The sequence below is a fragment of the Octopus bimaculoides genome, chromosome 2 (assembly GCF_046866305.1).
Source record: "Octopus bimaculoides isolate indiv1 chromosome 2, ASM4686630v1, whole genome shotgun sequence".
Lineage (NCBI taxonomy): Eukaryota > Metazoa > Mollusca > Cephalopoda > Octopoda > Octopodidae > Octopus > Octopus bimaculoides.
Genome location: NC_142929.1, coordinates 67,127,573 through 67,146,179, shown reverse-complemented (window position 1 = coordinate 67,146,179; position 18,607 = coordinate 67,127,573). Strand labels below are relative to the sequence as shown.

The 18,607-nt window shown below is 37.1% G+C and overlaps 1 protein-coding gene across 1 annotated transcript in view; it reads left to right on the top strand.

The window, feature by feature from the left end:
* The window catches only part of LOC106870393 (cysteine-rich venom protein LEI1), a 34,966-nt gene that overhangs the window by 2,445 nt on the left and 13,914 nt on the right, over window positions 1–18,607 (top strand). Inside the window, exon 2 of the mRNA XM_014916438.3 lies at window positions 14,728–14,917. Within this exon, the coding sequence (XP_014771924.1) occupies window positions 14,728–14,917 (190 nt within the window). The remainder of the gene's footprint in view (window positions 1–14,727; window positions 14,918–18,607) is intronic.

Here is an 18,607-nt window from a genome sequence, read left to right as displayed (position 1 = left end):
GCCGATATACATTAAGTGCCGACTACATAAACAAACGATTCTGAAACAATTAACCCTAACCCTAACCCTAACCCTAACCCTAGGGTTAGGGTTAGGGTTAAAGCAAATTTAAAATGAAAAAAGTAAATAAAACGAAGGTATGGAGATTAAATACGCTTTACATCGCTTAATCAGCCAAAGGAGTAAATATAAACAACTGAATACTTGTCAGTGATTGGTTGAAATTATCGAAATAAGACAATTTTTTACATGAAATAAATTCGAATACAAAAATATTTTTCTGTTCTATAACACAAAATAGATAAGTATACGAAGTTTGAAAGTCTTTCCGTACCAAAAACACTACGTAAAACATTAATGAAAAATGTGGCCCCCGTTTTAAAATAGATCCATAAACGGTTGTTAACATATATATATTTGATTTTAAAAATCTACCATCCAAAATTAAATGTTGGCGTTCTTTCGATTTATGATCATGATTTGAAAGTAGAAAATTACCGTCAGCAATCGGTATTAAAATTTTGAAAAAAAAAAGAATTATAATTTTGATATAAAATTTTTATTCAGATCGTTATCCCCACCAAATAGATAAATCGAAAAACTAAAAATTTGAAAAGCTGCTCTTTTATATTTTTATCTATTTATTTGTAATTTCTGTTGTTAAAAACAGTAATCTGAAAACATATTAATTAAATAAATAAATAAATAAATAAATAAATGTAAAAGGGTTTGGGACAGTCTCTCAGTATTTTTTACCGATTCTTTACATTCCAAGTTCAAATCCCGCCGAGGGCAAATTTGCCATTCATTCTTTCGAGGTCTAGCAAATCAAAGTCAAGTACTATGATTGATATGCATCGACTAACTCGCTCCTCCAAATTTCAGGCCTTCGAAGCAATTATTAGAAACGAAGGCCGTGGATTGATAGAATCGTTAGAGCAGTGGTTCTCCGCCGGGCTCCATATGATCCCTGAGGGTCCATATAAGATTTTGTTGGGGGTCCATGCAAGCAAAATAGTAAATGGGAAATGCAAGGTAGTATTTTAAGGGTCTATGAAATTTTTTTAATTTGGATGTATTTATTGCAAGAAACCACTCAGTTACTTTCTCTAACGTTTTAGATAGTTCAAACTATACAAGTGAATGTGTGAATAACAAAATAAGAATTTTGAAAGAAGTATCTATAAAACTAGTTTTTAAACATCGAATGACTGTTGGGGTCCACCGAAGTATGTTGTTGTTGTTGTTGTTGTTGGCACTCCGTCGCTTACGATGTCGAGAATTCCAGCTGATCCGATCAACGGAACAGCCTGCTCGTGAAATTAACGTGCAAGTGGCTGAGCACTCCACAGACACGTGTACCCTTAACGTAGTTCTCGGGGATATTCAGCGTGACACTGTGTGACAAGGCTGACCCTTTGAATTACAGGCACAACAGAAACAGGAAGTAAGAGTGAGAGAAAGTTGTGGTGAAGGAGTACAGCAGGGTTCGCCACCATCCCCTGCCGGGGCCTCGTGGAGCTTTAGGTGTTTTCGCTCAATAAACACTCACAACGCCCAGTCTGGGAATCGAAACCGCGATCCTATGACCGCGAGTCCGCTGCCCTAACCACTGGGCCATCGCGCCTCCACTCCACCGAAGTAAGACAGTAATCAAAGGGATCCATAGATGAAAAATGGTTGAGAATCACTGCGTTAGAGCGTCGAGATAACACCTTGGCGTATTTTTATAGGTCTATGTCCTGAATTTAAATCCTGCTAAGGTCAACTTTACTTTTCATCCTCTTGGGATTAACAAAATAAAGTACTAGTCAGCTATTCGGGTTGTTTTAATCGATCAACCCCTCCCCTCAAAATTGCAGTTAATAACTTCATCTGAAAGGTAATGAATTGAAATTGGCACACCCTCTCTTATGAGGACAGGGAATCCAGTTGATCCGATCAACGGAACAGCCTGCTCGTGAAATTAAAGTGCAAGTGGCTGAGCACTCCGCAGACACGTGTACCTTTAACGTAGTTCTCAGAGAGATTCAGCGTGAGAAGACTTGCCATTCCAATTACAAGTACACTTTGTCAGCTGAGTGGAATAAAGTGCCTTGCTCAAGGACACAACGCGCCGCTGGGTATCGAACTCACGACCTTACGATCGTAAGCCAAATACCCGAACCACTAAGCCACGTGCCTTCAATGGTTTGGAACTGTCAGTAGAGTGTTGGGAAAATACTTTGTGGTATTTCTTCCGGCTCTTTACGTTCCGAGTTCAAATTCCGCCAAGATCAATTTCGTCTTTTGTCCTTTCTATTTGAATAAAATAAAGTACCAGTTAAGTACAAGAGTTGATGGTATTAGGTAATCCCCTTCCCTTAAAGCTGCCAGTCTTTTGCCAAAATGAGGAGCTACTTATTATTAACTCCGGCTCTTTATGTTCTGAGTTCGAATCCCGTCGAGGGCATCTAAGCCTTTTATCCCTTCAGGCTCGTTGAAATAAAGATCCAGTCAAGTACCATATTTCCAGGATATGTACACGCTATCCAACTAAATTCGAACTAAGAACGTTTATTTACCAAACTAAATGCAATCGAAACCTAAATATTGACTTCAAGTTTTGACACAACGCCAGAAATTTCGGGAGATGGGATAAGTCGATTACATCAACCCCAGTGCTCAGTTAGTACTTATTTTATCGACCCGAAAAAAGATGAAAGGCAAAGTCGACCTCGGCGGAATTTGAGCTCAGAACACAAAGACGGACGAAATGCCACCGCTGAGTATTTTATCCTGCGTGGTAATGATTCTGTCAACTCTTCGCTTTAATTAACCCTATTTAAACATTGGGTCAATGTGGTCGACTTACACATCTCCTCCAAACTATCTGGCCTTGTACCAAAATTTGAAATCAATATTTAGGTTCCGATTGCACATGCGTCAGTTGCATAATGGATAAGAACGTCACTAGGTTTAGTTTGGTAAATAAACGTTCCTACTTCGAATTCAATCGGGTAGCGTGTACATATCCAGACACCTGGTGATAATCGGAGATCAAACCAAATGACACGAAGATTAGATGGCTAAAGATACGGTTAATTATCCGAAAAATTTTAATCGTAAATAATTATAAAAATGTCACATGAATATGACATTCACGGGATATTATAATACAGTAACAATATTTTGAATAATAATTTCATCAAAAACTCAAACAAAAATTAGCTAGTGCCGCTGGACTGGCTCATGTGAAGGTGGCACATAAAATACACCATTTTGAGCGTGGCCGTTGCCAGTAACGCCTGACTGGCCTTCGTGCAGGTGGCACGTAAAAGCACCCACTACACTCTCGGAGTGGTTGGCGTTAGGAAAGGCATCCAGCTGTAGAAACTCTGCCAAATCAGATTGGAGCCTGGTGTAGCCATCTGGTTCACCAGTCCTCAGTCAAATCGTCCAACCCGTGCTAGCATGGAAAGCGGACGTTAAACGATGATGATGATGATGATGATAGTCTTATCTAATTTTTTTTATAGCAATCGCCAACAATTATATGCCAATAACTTTAAAACTTGTATGTATATAAATATGTAGGGAGAGATGTATGCATACATATAAACAACCCTGGTTTTAATGCCAATTTTTTTTTACTACTCGTTTATCAACAGAAAATAGTGATAGTAGAAACATTCATTGAGGGACATGAAATCTACACCATATTGCAACAAACATTCCTCCCCGAGATGTTGTCTTGAACTGTTGTTATTGTTGTTGTTGTGATTGTTTAGGCCCAGATCAACTCTGATTTGAATAGATCCATAACCGAAGGAATACTGTTCGGGACCATCATAAGCGCGGTGGTCACCTATGGTGACCATCTTATCTTTTTTCAGATCACTTAAGATTACAATGAGGAAAATCGCCCACTCCTAGAAATAGAATCGCACTCACCCAACACCGTAAATCTTGTGGTATGGGTAAATAACGAACAATGATGAATGCCTTTGTGCATTGCGGGGTCCTCAATCTGCTCCAAAACTGCAGACGATCCTTTGGTCGAAAAGGATGTCACCCAACTTCGCGGAATCCCACTTTTCTCCACTTCTCAATCCTGATGGACTATGAGCAGTATTCTTGCAGAGAAAGTTTCCACCTTCGCTGTCCGCTTTCCATCCAACCCCGCACTCGGTAAACCACCTCTAAATCTATTCTCTTCCACTCCATCAAGTTCACAACTATGTACGTTGTCATTCGACCAATTAGAAATAGCAGCCAATTTTTCCTCTAATCATACGCTACGCGGTAGTCTTTTAAAAAAAGAGAAGGTTACATTGTTCAAATAAGTCCCTTATAGATAGGATTGTCATGATTGAAACCTTTTTGATCAAAAATTTGCCAGAATAAGGCTGACTTGGGGCTAAACAATAACTGTATGGGACCGGGACAAGATGGAAAGGAAATGTACAAATCCATCCTGTTTACATTTGACGGATATTTGTCCTAATCTTGTTTCTTGTTAACACAACGTTTCGGCTGATATAGCCTTCATCAGACTTCGATGTTGTTATTAATATTCAGGTCACTGCTTGGGATCGAACTAGCAATCTTGAGGTTAGTAGCCTGCACTCTTAACCACTACGCCTTATGCCCGTGGGTAATTATAAAGTGAATTTTAGGGATTATAAATCTAATATTTTCCTATCCTTCCTTAATACCGGTTCCTATAAGCTACTCATATCTACATTCGGTCTGCTTAGGAGGTTGTGTCCTAGCATATGTGCTGCTTCTTTTAGTTTTCGTATTTTCCAGTGGTGTTCTCTATTATTTTAACTTCATCCCACAAGGGGAGGTGGTCTCCATTTTTCCATACATGATCAGGTATACCCGATTTATCAATATTTCCCCGTGTCACAGCTTTGCGATGTTCGTCTACCCTTATTTTTAGGGGACGGCATATTTCGCCTTTGTCTAACCTACCACAGCTGCATGGGATGGAGTACATGCAATCTTTGGTCATATTCTCTTCTATTGGTGGTTTTACTCGAAGGAGATATTTGCGAAGTGTTGTATTACTTTTGAATACTGTCCTGATGTCATATGGGCCGCATATCTTTTGTATCTTTTCGGAGAGGCCTTTTACATAGAGTAGACAGATTGTGGACAGTTTATTGGTTTCATCCTCTCTTTTCTTCATAATTGGAGTGGATAGTATGTTTTGGGGGTAGTTGTTGCTTAATAGATTGTTATTGAGCTTGATCACTTCTTCGTAGTGCAGACCGAGTACAGATATGAGTAGCATATGGGAATCGGTATTAAGGAAAGATAGGAAAATATTAGATTTATAGGCCCTAAAATTCACTCCATAATTGCTCACGGTTAAGAGCGCGGACTACTAACCCCAAGATTCCGAGTTCGATTCCAATAATAATAATAACATCGAAAAATACCTTAGGAATGAGAACCCAGGTGCGAAATTTCCCCAAGACACCTGATGAAGGCTGGAGGGTATATCAGCCGAAACGTGTTAACAACAAACTAGATGAGGACAAATATCTGTCAAATGTAAATAACGTACATAATTCCTCATCTCTTAAATATAGAACTGTATCCATCCTGTTTGCAACTAATAAAATATTTACATTGCTGCTCTGTGATCTCGGCTATGTCCACCGCCTCAATTTAATTTTTAATTTGATAATGACTTTAAGGCGGCGAACTGACAGAATCGTTAATAGAACGCTTAGCGGCATTTCGTCTGTCTGCACGTTCTGAGTTCAAATACCGCCGAGGTTGACTTTGCCTTTCATCCCTTTCGAGGTCGATAAAATAAATACCAGTAGAGCACTGAGGTCGATGTAATCAACTCACCCCTCTCCCGAAATTGCTGGCCTTGTTCCAAAAATTAAAACCAGTTTAATAATGAATTTGCCGCTTAGTAGAATGGGAGAAGTGGAACCGTGTAATATTCATGACTTTTCTAACATTCAACCAAATAACTGAAACGAACTAATGAAGAGAATCGAACCCGTTATTGAGGGTCAATGATAGATCATATTTTGCGATACTTAAATCTCATTTGCTTTTAATATCGATTTTCCTTCAACAGTTAATCCAAATCGACCGCAATACCACCCAGCTACTCTTTCTTTTGGCTGGTAGTGGCCGCCTGTTTACCGGATGTCAGGATTTTAAAGCAAACGTTTAGGAAAATCTCTTAAACTAAGAATATATTTACTTTACAAACAAAATACAAAAGTTATCTCAGCAGGGCTATGTCATTGAGAATTTTACCCAGTCAACTACAGAAAATCTACTCCTTGTTTTAACAAATGCAAACTAACAAAATAATCCAACTTTGATTTGTAGAAAATACAACGAACTCGTTGATTCGTACGTAGAGGAGGTGAGGTTTACAATAAGTACTGTTGGTACATTGGTTGGTGATGAGTTCTAAGTAAACCAAATCTGCTACATTATGGTTGTTTGCGTGTTGTTGTCTTTTAACCTCTGATAGTCCCGTCGCCTGACTTTAGTGCCCGGGGATGCTTTAGAATATTCTGGGTGGGCACTAATTTTTGTAAACCTTATTTTTGCGCACCATTGAATAGTGAAGGGGGAGTGCTATCCAGTGCACCCACTTAGCGACGGGTATGACCTCTGATCAATCTTGATCGAACAGCAAACTTATAATCAAAGACACCCCAACCATGACTCTCCCATATGTTTATATATATGTGTGTGTGTGTGTGTGTGTGTGTGTGTGTAAGACATTGTCTAATTTACCATTTTTATATTTAACTCTATAAGCTGTGATTTAAACGGGAATTGATTGCTTGTCTCTTGTCGGTCGATTGTCAAAGTTGAAGCTTTCTTGTTGGTTCGTGCGATATAAGTTTTGATTGAAGTGTAGCAACATTTTGACTCGTGTCACAAAAGCCTTCGTTAAATGCTTTGAATATTACTAATTTCTATTTCCCACTTTACATATTTCCGTATAACGCCTTTAGCAGTAATTGTGATGGTGATAGTGGTTGCGGCGTTGGTGGTGTTAGTTTCACATTCTATCTCGAACTATGGAATTCTGGCTAGACAACTCAAAACGTTATATACACAACATACTGTCAACTAGATGCTGCACTCCACGACAAACAATTTGAAGGAAGACTAAGGTAGATAAAAAGAGAATACATTGAACAAAAACTAACAAAGAAGACCAACAAAGACTAACGTTGGTTTAATACAGACTGAAACTTTCCGAAACTGACATGGTCAGAGAGAACCAAATTCTTCCTCCTCTGTACTGCAACAGCAAGATCAAAAGCAGATGACTCATTGAAAATTATATTTATACAACAGGTTATAGTCTTAACACCAAAAGTCAGCAATAGATTGAGACAAATGCTATGGACAATCTTATCATCACCCTCAGTATCTGTATTGTTATTTAATCGAAAAAGAAGGCAGCGAACTGGCAGAATCTTTAAAGTCGGAAAAACCTTCTTTGCGATATTTCTTCCGGCTCTTTACATTCTGAATTCTAATTCTGCCGAGGTTCACTTTGCCTTTCATCCCTTTGGAGTCGATAAAATAAGTGCCAGTCAAATACGGAAAATGATGGTGTTGACTAAGCTTCCATCTCACTCAAAATTGTTAGACTTGTACTTAATTAGAAACATTTAATCGGAGAAGGTGCAGTGGACTGACAGAATCGTTAGGGAGTGGGCAAAAGGGTCTGTGATGTTTAGTTACATCCCTTTGCGTTCTAAGTTCAAATCCCATAGGTTTTACCTTTCATCTTCAGTAATCAATGTAATATATACCAGTCAAGTAAAGAGGTCGATACAATCGACGATAAACTCCCTCAAAAGTTTTGGTTTTGTTGTTACATAAGAAATCTTTATTCAGAGAAAGGGTAACACTCACGGTCATAATAATTTGAACCCATACTAGTGTGATTGATGAAGTTGATGCTCAGCTTATATATTGTATATGTTGTCTGTAAAATAACATGGACAGGGAGGACGTCCCAGCGCGGTTGTAGAACCGTGTAAAATGAATCGAGATAAGTGTTTAGTGTAGAGTTTGATGTGGTGAGGAACGAGAGGGATAATGTAGAGAAGAGGTGTGTATATTGGGTAGGGCTCAATATACACGCTTATGAGGCACCCACCAACAGGGTGAAGAGTTCTTTTCAAAATTTAAGTGGGCTCTGAGTTTTTTTTAGTGGCGGGAGGGAGGTTTAGAGTAGGCTCCGTGAAATATTCATGGACTCCTCCTTAGCTCTCCAGGCCTTGAAAGCCCTATATTGGTTAAATTCCTTCTTATAGTTAGTTCCCTGATGTTGGTAAGTTCAAGTGGAGATGGTGCGCAACTTGTTAGCAGATGATGTAGAGCTATTCAAAGTGACAGAGCAGAAACACCGGGATCTATAAGTTACTGGTTGCTGCATGTTAATTATAATTTCTGATTCAGGCAAAAGGCCTGCAAATTTGAGGAAATTGAGTAAGTCGATACTTCGGCTCCTATACTTGACTGGTACTATATTTTATAAACCTTGAAAGGATGAATAACAGCAATGCTAACACGGTGGGTTTTGAACACAGAACGTAAGACATTTTTTTCTGTTGTTCTAACGGTTCTGCTACCTCACAGCCCACTTAGCAGTTAATCTATCTGTAATACATTAAAAGTGAGTTTGAATCTTGCTTGCTTGCAATGTTACCCAGCCAAACTGGCGCATAATGGGAAAATACCATGAATTAAGTTGCCCATGAAATGTGAATATGAACGGAATAAAACAAGTTTCGCGTAAATCGGACAAGTGGTTGTTGAGATATTAGGGGTTTAATAAATACTCAAAACGGTGCATAATGGGAAAATATTCCGAAAATAGCTTAACCCTGAAAGGGAAGAAACTTTTACCTTTCGATTAAACACAATCACTTGACAACGAAAAAAAATACGATTTGTTTTTAATAGAAAATGTTTCCATTTTCGCTTTTGTTAAACACAATATTTTAATCATTTGTAAATATTTTTAAGTGAATGAGATTTCAAAAATGTAAGTTGTTTGTACAGTAAGTACTTATATTTTAGCTTTCTTTGAACAGACAATATCTTAATGTTTTTTTAAAAATTATTTTCAAGTGAATACCATTACAAAAAGTTTTTTTTTGCATATTTAAAAAAATTTTAAAGTAAAAATGACTTTTAAAACACGATAAATATTTCGTAAAAGACCCATTCGTAACCTCGTTGTGAAAAAATTATTTTCCATAGTTTTTTTTTTTTTCGAATGCATTCAACGTATCTCACCTCCAAAGATTTGGCGGCTATTTCTAGCACGCCCTGCTACCACGAAACTGCTATTTGAGATAAATGACCTGAAATACCTGTTACGTGGTAGCAGGGCATACAAAAAAATAGCAACCAAATCTTTCCTTTTCTGGGAAAAGGAACCGTTTACGCGTGATTTCGATTTTACATTTGTTGAAAACCTGCGAAATAACCTGGAAAAGAAAAAAAACTCACGGAACAAAACTCCGTTGCTAGGAAACTCAGACTTTCCCGGTGACCCAACGGGTCATGGGTAGTCTAGTATGATAAAAATTCGTAAAGTATTATGAATTCAAAACCCCTATGAATGGATAATGTACGCGGTTTTCAAGAAACATTCTATTTTTGACCAAATTAAACTTCTAAAAGACTGACTTGAAATTAATTCAAATTAGTTAATCAGTTGAAAATGTCAGTAAGTAAAAGACCGAAGTAATTACAGTTGAGAAAATTCAGACAGTTTAACAGCCTCTTTTTTCCACCTCCTCCTCCTACATTCTCTTTTGCTTTTTACCTCTTCTTAAAAACCGCCCTAATTCAATGACCTTGACAGGACTTCCTGTATCTAGTTCATCTCAAACAACATTGTTTTATCTCTCTCTCTCTCTCTCTCTCTCTCTCTCTCTCTCTCTCTCCCTCTTTCTCTCTCTCTATCTCTCTCTCTCTCTCTCTCTCTCTCTCTTTCTTTCTTTATTTCTTTCTTCCTCTCTCTTTAGATACCAACTATTCTCTATTCTCCTGTACAAACTCTCTCTTTGCTCTTCACATTCTTTATGTTCACGGAACTGTAAGCTTACTGGCCAGCCAAATGACAGAACAATCCGTACGTTATTAGTTCTATCACATTCGTATATGTATGTATGTATGTATGTATGTATGTATGTATGTATACACACACACACACACACACACACACACACATGCAACAAAACCACCATAAGCCAAGAAAACAAGAACCTCCACGAAGACTAAAATCTCAATGAAGGGTCTAAAAGCCCAAAGTCACAAAAAACGGATCCTTATTTATTACTAGAGTTGGTATACGAATATTAATAAAGTACAATAGTATATTCCCATGATGACCAATTTACCAACTGGTTTCATGCCAGAAGTTGAGAAATACACCGGCAATCATCAGAAAAGGTCGAGAGGAATGGCATGGTGTGGGCTCTTTTCCACATATATATCCACGACTATTACTTCTCCTCTATTTCCCACTCAGCTACACATCTCAACTCCACCCTGTCCTCCTCACCCCGCCCACAACTCCACTCAACAGATACGTATCTCCCGTACAGTGGTAGCCATTTTATCTCATAATTCAGAGGACGTAACTTCATTGAACTGAAAAGTACTTTTCTCCCCGCATTTTAACCTGGGCGATTTCGTTCCAGTTTCTCTTTTTCTTTTTTTCTTTTTTTTTTTTTCAAATCTCCAATGGCAAAAAAGACCATGGTAAACCATTTCTTTCAGCATTCTCTGATGACAATCGATTTTTTTACTTTTCGTTTTTTTTCCCTCTCAGCTCTTACTATGAAACCGATTTGTAAATTGGCCGTTATGGAAATGTAATGTAATATAATTGATAATAATAATAATAATAATAATAATAATAATAATAATAATAATAATAATGTTGTTGTGGTGAATAATAAAGAAAGAACATGTATGATAATCGACATAGCGTGCCCCGATCACAGCAGGATCAATGTGAAAGAAGAAAAAAATAAATAACTATGACAATTTGAAATGGGAAATACGATAAGTTGTGGTCAATGAAGAGAGTAGACGTGATACCAATAGTAATTGGTGCACCTGGAAGTATCAGTACTCAACTACCAACATGGCTGAAAAAGATCGGTCCAAGTGTGAAGGTAGAACACCTACAAAAATCAGAATTTCTTGGAACTGCAAGAATTCTTCGCAGGGTTCTTGAAGCATGAACAGTAAACAAGTGTCACTTTAGTCTGCTGGCTGTGGACAGCTGACACTTTCCAAAATACCCAGCAAAATTAGTTGTGAGTTTTCATATAATAATTATAATATACATTTATAATATAGACAATATATGTAATAAATACATACATACATACAGCGATAGATTTTGTCTCAGCATGAGGTTGTCATTGAGTACATGCTAATGGCAAAGCTCAATGATGCAGAAAAGCGCGTCGAGCATTTTTACGCCTCTGCTAGACGATTTTGGTCTGCTATTGATATATTCTTGCGTTTTAAACACAGCACGTATATAAGACAGACTACCTCCGGATGAATACTGCGGTTAATTTGCCTTTCGGTGATAGATGTATCTGCATTATGTCTGATGCATATATGTGTGTGTGTGTGTGTGTGTGTGTTTAATAGTGCTTGATGGCATTCCACCTGAGGAAGCACCCACACAACTGTTGCTGAAAATATTCAATAACATAAGTCTAAAGAATCATCGTATACAATGAAATATAAATGTAAACTGAGCAACTTAAAGCTGCGGTCCGGTGCAGAAACAAATGGCGCGATTTACTATTAAAGCCTGGTATTTTCCATCCTCGTGTTATATTATCCTAACACGCGTGCACACACACACACATACAAACTCGTCCCCAGTTCAGATTCGAACCCGTTAGAAAGTCATTCACTATGTTTTGTCATGGAGTGTATTCAAATGTGTTTGTCTTCTTCTTTTAACCTACTTCTATGCAAGATCTTTGCCATATGATATTTCAACATAATATCGAGTATCCTAAAAGACATTTACCCTTCCCGCTGTCTCTGCTGTAATCGTTTACGCTTCGCCAAAATAGTCGCTGTCAAAATAATGTATTTATCTTCCTTTGTTGTTTGTGTTTATTGTAAACTCTTGAGTGATGTAATCGATATCGTAGTTGTTTAGTAAATGATAGCGTCTCTTTAATATTAGTAGTCGTATTATCATTTCAGAATAGGACGATCTACAAAAGCCACTGAGGGTGCCCCTTCTACTCATACTAATTGATAATAAAACGTGTACACCATGGGTTGTTTTTTATTATTATTATTATTTTTATTTTTATTATTATTATTATTATTATTATTATTATTATTATTATTATTATTATTAATGGGGCAGTGAGCTAACAGAACTGTTAGTGCGCCAGCCGAAATGTTTAGCAGCATTTCGTCCGTCTTCATGTTCTGACTTCAAATTCCACCGAGGCTGACTTTGCCTTTCATCTTTTCGGAGGTGGTAAAAATACCAGTTATGCACTGGGGTCGATGTAATCGACTTAATCCCCTCCAATAAACGAAGATCAGTGGGGAGAGGCAGTCCTCTCGGAAGATGCCCCTCCTGATTTCTACTGTCTCTAAACTTCTTACGTATGCTGTCAGGTCAGTCCTCCAATTCGCCATACTTTTTCCAAGCAATCGCTCAACATTCAATACTATACCAAATAGGTTCATACATTCCATAATCCAAGAAAGTGGGATCATATCGTACACCTTACGATAGTCGATCCATTACATGGCTAAGTTACTTTTCCTCCTCTTGCAGTCTCTAAGTACAGTTGATCCTTGGTACCTCTGCACTTACACTTGCAAACCTTCTGCTCATGTGGCAGGATTCCATTTTTTTCCCAGATGCACGTACACTGACTCTGCGAGTATTCCAGTCGATAATTTCCACATAAGTGGCAAACAGGATATCGGCCTGTAATTGTCTACCGTATTGCCTTTTTCAATGCTTTTCAAGTGCAGTACTGTCCTACCCAATGTCAACCACTCTGGTGTTACTTGGTCGGCATTTAACAAGGTGTTGAGTCGCGCAGCTATTCGTGCATGACATTCACCAAATCTTTTGATCCAGTAGCCTTGAACTCCATCAGGTCCCGAAGCCTTCCAGTTGCCCATCTTTTTTGCTGATGAAATCCTTATTATTATTATTATTATTATTATTATTATTATTATTATTATTATTATTGCTGCAATTGTTGTTGTTATTGTTGTTGTTATTATTATTGTTGTTATTATTATTGTTATTATTATTGTTGCTGTTGTTGTTATTATTGTTATTATTATTATCATTGAAGACGACGCACAGTCTCCAATATTATGACGATGTAGATTGAAAACATTGTCTACTGGGGGTTTGTACTGTCTGCCAAGTCACAAGGGCTTCAGACAGATAGTACTTTACGCAATATGCGTGCAGTTCCAAGTAAAATCGATTTTTGCAATACACCTACCTAGAGGTAATGAGCTGGCAGAAACGTTAGAGAGTCGGACAAAATGCTTAGAAGCACTTCTTCCAGTACTTTACGTTCTGAGCTGAACTTCCATCGAGGTCGACTTTGCTTTACATCCCTTCAGTGTTAATAAAATAAATGCCAGTCAAGTACTGAGTTTCATGTAATCGACAAACCCCGGTCTTCATAAATTTGCTGTCCTTGAGTCAAAATTTAAAACAATTATGCAGCCATTTTTTGCCAGTTTCAGCTCCTCACAGTCATCCTTATAATGCCAGGATAAAGAAAAGTAAAATAAATTTTAAAAATCAGATGAGTTAAATTAAATGAATAATTAACATATACTTTTATTCTTTTACTTGTTTCAATCATTTGACTGCGACCATACTAGGACACCTCCTAAAAAGTGTTAATCAGACAAATCGACCTCCAGCATTAATTCTTTTTTTTAAATGTAGTACTTATTCTATCACTCTTAGTTGTTGAATCGCCTATTGGCGGGGTCGTGAACAAACCAACACTGGTTATCAAATGGAGTGAAAACTAACACAAAGATACGCACACACATATATTGCTTTCCGCAATAAACATACACTTCATTAAAATGGCTCTGATCAAATAATAAGGGGTCGCACGGGCACTCAAATTTGAGTGCAACGTTTCTTATAATAGAAACAGATGTAAGCTAATGAAATTGATAACGTGACTTCTATTCTTTTGCCATTCATTAATTCATACTACGCTCTGTACTCAGCTGGCACTTTTCTCTAAAGAACAAGTATATTGTCTTTTAACAATTGGTTTTTAGTCTCGCTTTGCCAAGGCTAAACCATAAAGTACATACACACATACATACATACATACATACATACATACATACATACACGTGTGTGTGTGTGTGTGTGTACACACATGCGTGACGAGCTTCTTTAAGCTTCTACGTTCTTACCTGCCAAATTTGCTCACTAGACATTAATCAGCCTAGGCTATAGTTGAGGACTCTTACCCAAATTGCTGCGCCGTGAGACTGAACCTAAAATCAGGTGGTTGCAAAGCTACCTTGTTAACTGCACAGATAAACGAGAGAAATCAAATGGTGAATGATAAGTGATGGTAAAATATATTAACACTCATCCTCAAATGTTTGTTTGAAGAATCAATCATTATTATATCTTAACTAATTTTACAGTCAGTTGTTGGACAAAAGAGACCAGATGATACGACTCCCTGAGGATGGTTCTTTACCAGAAGCACTTCGAAGACGTGGAGTGTTTGGGCAATTGTCAAGGTCGAAATTTCGACCTTTCGAGAAAGGACGTATTTTGGCGACTCACCAGAAATATCGAGAAGCTATCAACGGTGCCAATCTATTATTAATGGTAAGACCAGAGTTAAATCTCATTCAGTAGAATATCAGTTACCAATGATTAGTACTACAAACAACTAGGACCCATATTTCCTTGCAGCTCACATGCATATTAATATTTTACGATTTATATTTCTATAACCAGAGTAATTCTCTCAGAATACAAATTATTTTAAAATTAATTTTATTTATTTATTTATTTATTTATTTATTTATTTATTTAGCTTGCTTCCATGGTTCGAGGTACATAGTTTCAGGTTCAAAACCATAGTGTACCATTTTGGGCATGTGCCTCCAATTATAGCCTCGGGTTGACCAAAGCCTTGTGAGTGGATTTGATAGACGGAAACTGAAAGAACTCCGTCGTGTGTGTGTGTGTGTGTGTGTGTGACCAGTGTTAGTGTGTTTACGTCCCCGTAACGTAGTGGTTCAGCAAAAAAGATCGATAGAATAAGTTCCAGGTTTTAAAAAGTACTGGGGTCCATTCATTCGTCTAAAAATTCTTCAAGTCGGTGCCCCAGCATGGCTGCAGCCTCATGACTGAAACAAGCAAAGGAAAGGAAAGACATACATACATACATACATACATACATACATACATACATACATACATACATACATACATACATACATGTGTATGTGTTTGTATATGTATATTTGTCGCTTAAGAGATTGATAACAAAGTAATCTAGAAACTCTCAAATGCTGGGATGTCCAATCTTGGCTGTAGTACAAATCAGCGTGGGGAAGGGCGGTTGTTATAATCTTTGTCTCCCACCTTAATCCACTAAACTAGGTGGATCAATATTTTTAGCGAAAGCAAAAGCAAAAGAGAGTTTTTACGGGTGCATACCCGCCTCTGTGTGTGTGTGTGTGTATACCCACACACTCGCCACTCCACCCCCACACACATATGTATATAACGTATTGAATTATAGATGTACTCAGGATATTCCGGTGATATGATGAATTAACTTTCTTTAGTTGTAATAATTGGCGAATATACAATTGAATACACTGACTATACATATCGATGTAAGCATGTACGTAAAAATTTGCATACTGAAATTAATAAAATTACATAATGAAAGTTATGAAATGGCTGTAATCATACGAGAATCATAGAGAAAAAATAAATCCATCAGGAGGTCTCACATCTCCTGATGGACGGTTTATCTTTATCATGAGTTTATGGTGGTTTTTGGAGCATTGACCCTACTGAATCTATACACACACACACACACACACACACACACACACACACACACACACACACACACACACACACATATATATATATATATATATATATATATATATCGTCAGTAGATCATAAATCCGAAAGAAAAGCACATTCTAAGTTATAGAGCGTTAGAGTATTTAGATACAGATAATTATGGCTGGTTCATAGGATTATCCTGAGTTTCGCGTCTATAAAGCACTTGGCTTTACACGTCTCGTCAGGCCCTAATGGCCGGTGTCTGACGAAATGTATGTAAAGCTAAGGCCTTGTGGATGCGAAAACCTGGGTAACCTTTATATATATGTTTCTAGAATTTTCATCTTTAATATGTACCTCATATCAATACAAGAACTACATACTGAAATAAGTAGATGCCCTTCAAGTGGACACAGCTTGGATTTTACCCTACCAACATAATTATATATATATATATTATGCATTTAATGCAATTGCGATAAACACCTTACAATTTTTAGGAGAAAGATTTGGAAGAATTAGATGAAAGTTCTCCGGTAATTTTCTTTCATGTAAATAAATGTTTATGTTAATTTAAAAATTTGCCTGCAAAATCTTATGAAATGACAATGTTCCTAAAGATGTACATGTTTATATGTTATATATGAAAATAAGAGTGAACAAAATGTGCTTAAAAAACAAACATTTAAGAATGCAATAAGCAGCACATTACAAAATATTTTTGACTGAGTGTATTTCTAACTTTCGGTTTTAATTTTAAACACATCCTCCTCTGTTTTCAATGTTTCCATAATAGAAGCGAAGTTACTGGAGCTTGCTACCATAATCACACGAAACACAGCATCAAATTTATCAACACGTGCTTCCTCACAGATAAAAGACTTTTCAAAGACTGCTCGGTTTCGCTTGATACTATGGCTACAGGCATGTGCTTTCTCGCAGACAAAATAGTTCTCATGTTCCACTTCTTACAATCGAAACAGGCATGAATGTGTCTGTGGCTTAAGATTGGCTAAAATTACAAGAATTTTCAAACTTTAATTGCTAATAATTCTTTGTTTATTGATTTAAAGCAAAAATTACTTTCACGTCATTAATTAGCCTATAAAAGTGTATCATTACACTGAATATGAAATCACTTCGAATAGAATTGATGGTGGCAGCCAAACCGAATAGATCCCAGTACATTCTACTTGCCCTTTGTTCAAGCAGCAACTTTCCCGAGAAAACGTGGTCTTCGGACCATTTAGTATTAGAGAAGTTAAAGTAATCCAAAAGAAACGTAAGCCTCTCTCTCTCTCTCTCTCTCTCTCTCTCTCTCTCTCTGATTTACTTTTCTAGATACCCTTGATAAGTCAGCAATAATCAGTTGAACTAAAAAGAAAATACTTTAATAAAAACCACTCAAGGACTAACTATACCAACGGTTCACAATTTCGTTCTGATGATAGAACACAATGATTTAAACACAAAACGGACTTCACAACGAGTTTCAAAGCAAAAAGTATGTTTATAAATGTACGCATTCAAGGGTATTCACTCTTTATCCACACACAAACTTAAAATATGGAGTAACAGATGTCCTAAGAGGGTGAAACCCAATTATATAAGCTAAAGTGTATATGGGTAAGATAAGATTAAGTGTTGTTCATTACCCTAGAGATTAATCAACGTTTTTCACTAACTGGAATAATGTTTCATTCTTATCTATTGTAATATCGTCATTATAAGAATACAGGTGGCCCGCTCTTCTGCTTTGTTTGTAAAACCAGACATCACACACTCTCACTCCCTCTCGTTCTCTCTCTCTGTATACATATATCCAAATGTATACGTGCATGTGTATGCGTGTGTATGTCAAAGTATATATGTGTTTGTGTGTGCTGTAATATATATATACACATATTTTTTCACGTCTGGCCGTATAGCCTTTTTTGTTTGTTTTCACTGTTTCGTTTTCCTGTCTTGTTTTCTGTCCGCCACTACATTCCTCCATGGTACAAATTTAATTTGTGGTCCGTGGGAAGAGCCATTCTAACGATGCGTCCTGCCTTAACTCTTCGAAACGCTTAGTTTTAGAATGGTGGCAGCTGATGAAGGAAATGTTCTCTATGTGGCCTGTGTGTTTTCTGTATTCTGTTTACCATTTTGTCCACGTTTTTTTTGCAACGTCCTGTACCCAGATATGCATCTATATATACATGTAGATGTAGGTATGTACATACATGTACGTATATATGCATATACTCATTTATTATTTGTATATATATAAATATATGGATCTAGTTGGTTTGGCTGCCAGCATTATTTTCTGTTCAAATTGATTTCATATTCAGTGTAATGATACACTTTTATAGGTTAAAGAATGACGTGGAAATCATTTCTGCTATAAATCAATAAATAAGTTAGTAGCAATTAAAGTTTAGAAATTTTGGGTAATTTTAGCCAATCGTAAGCCACAGACACATTCATACTTGTTTCCAT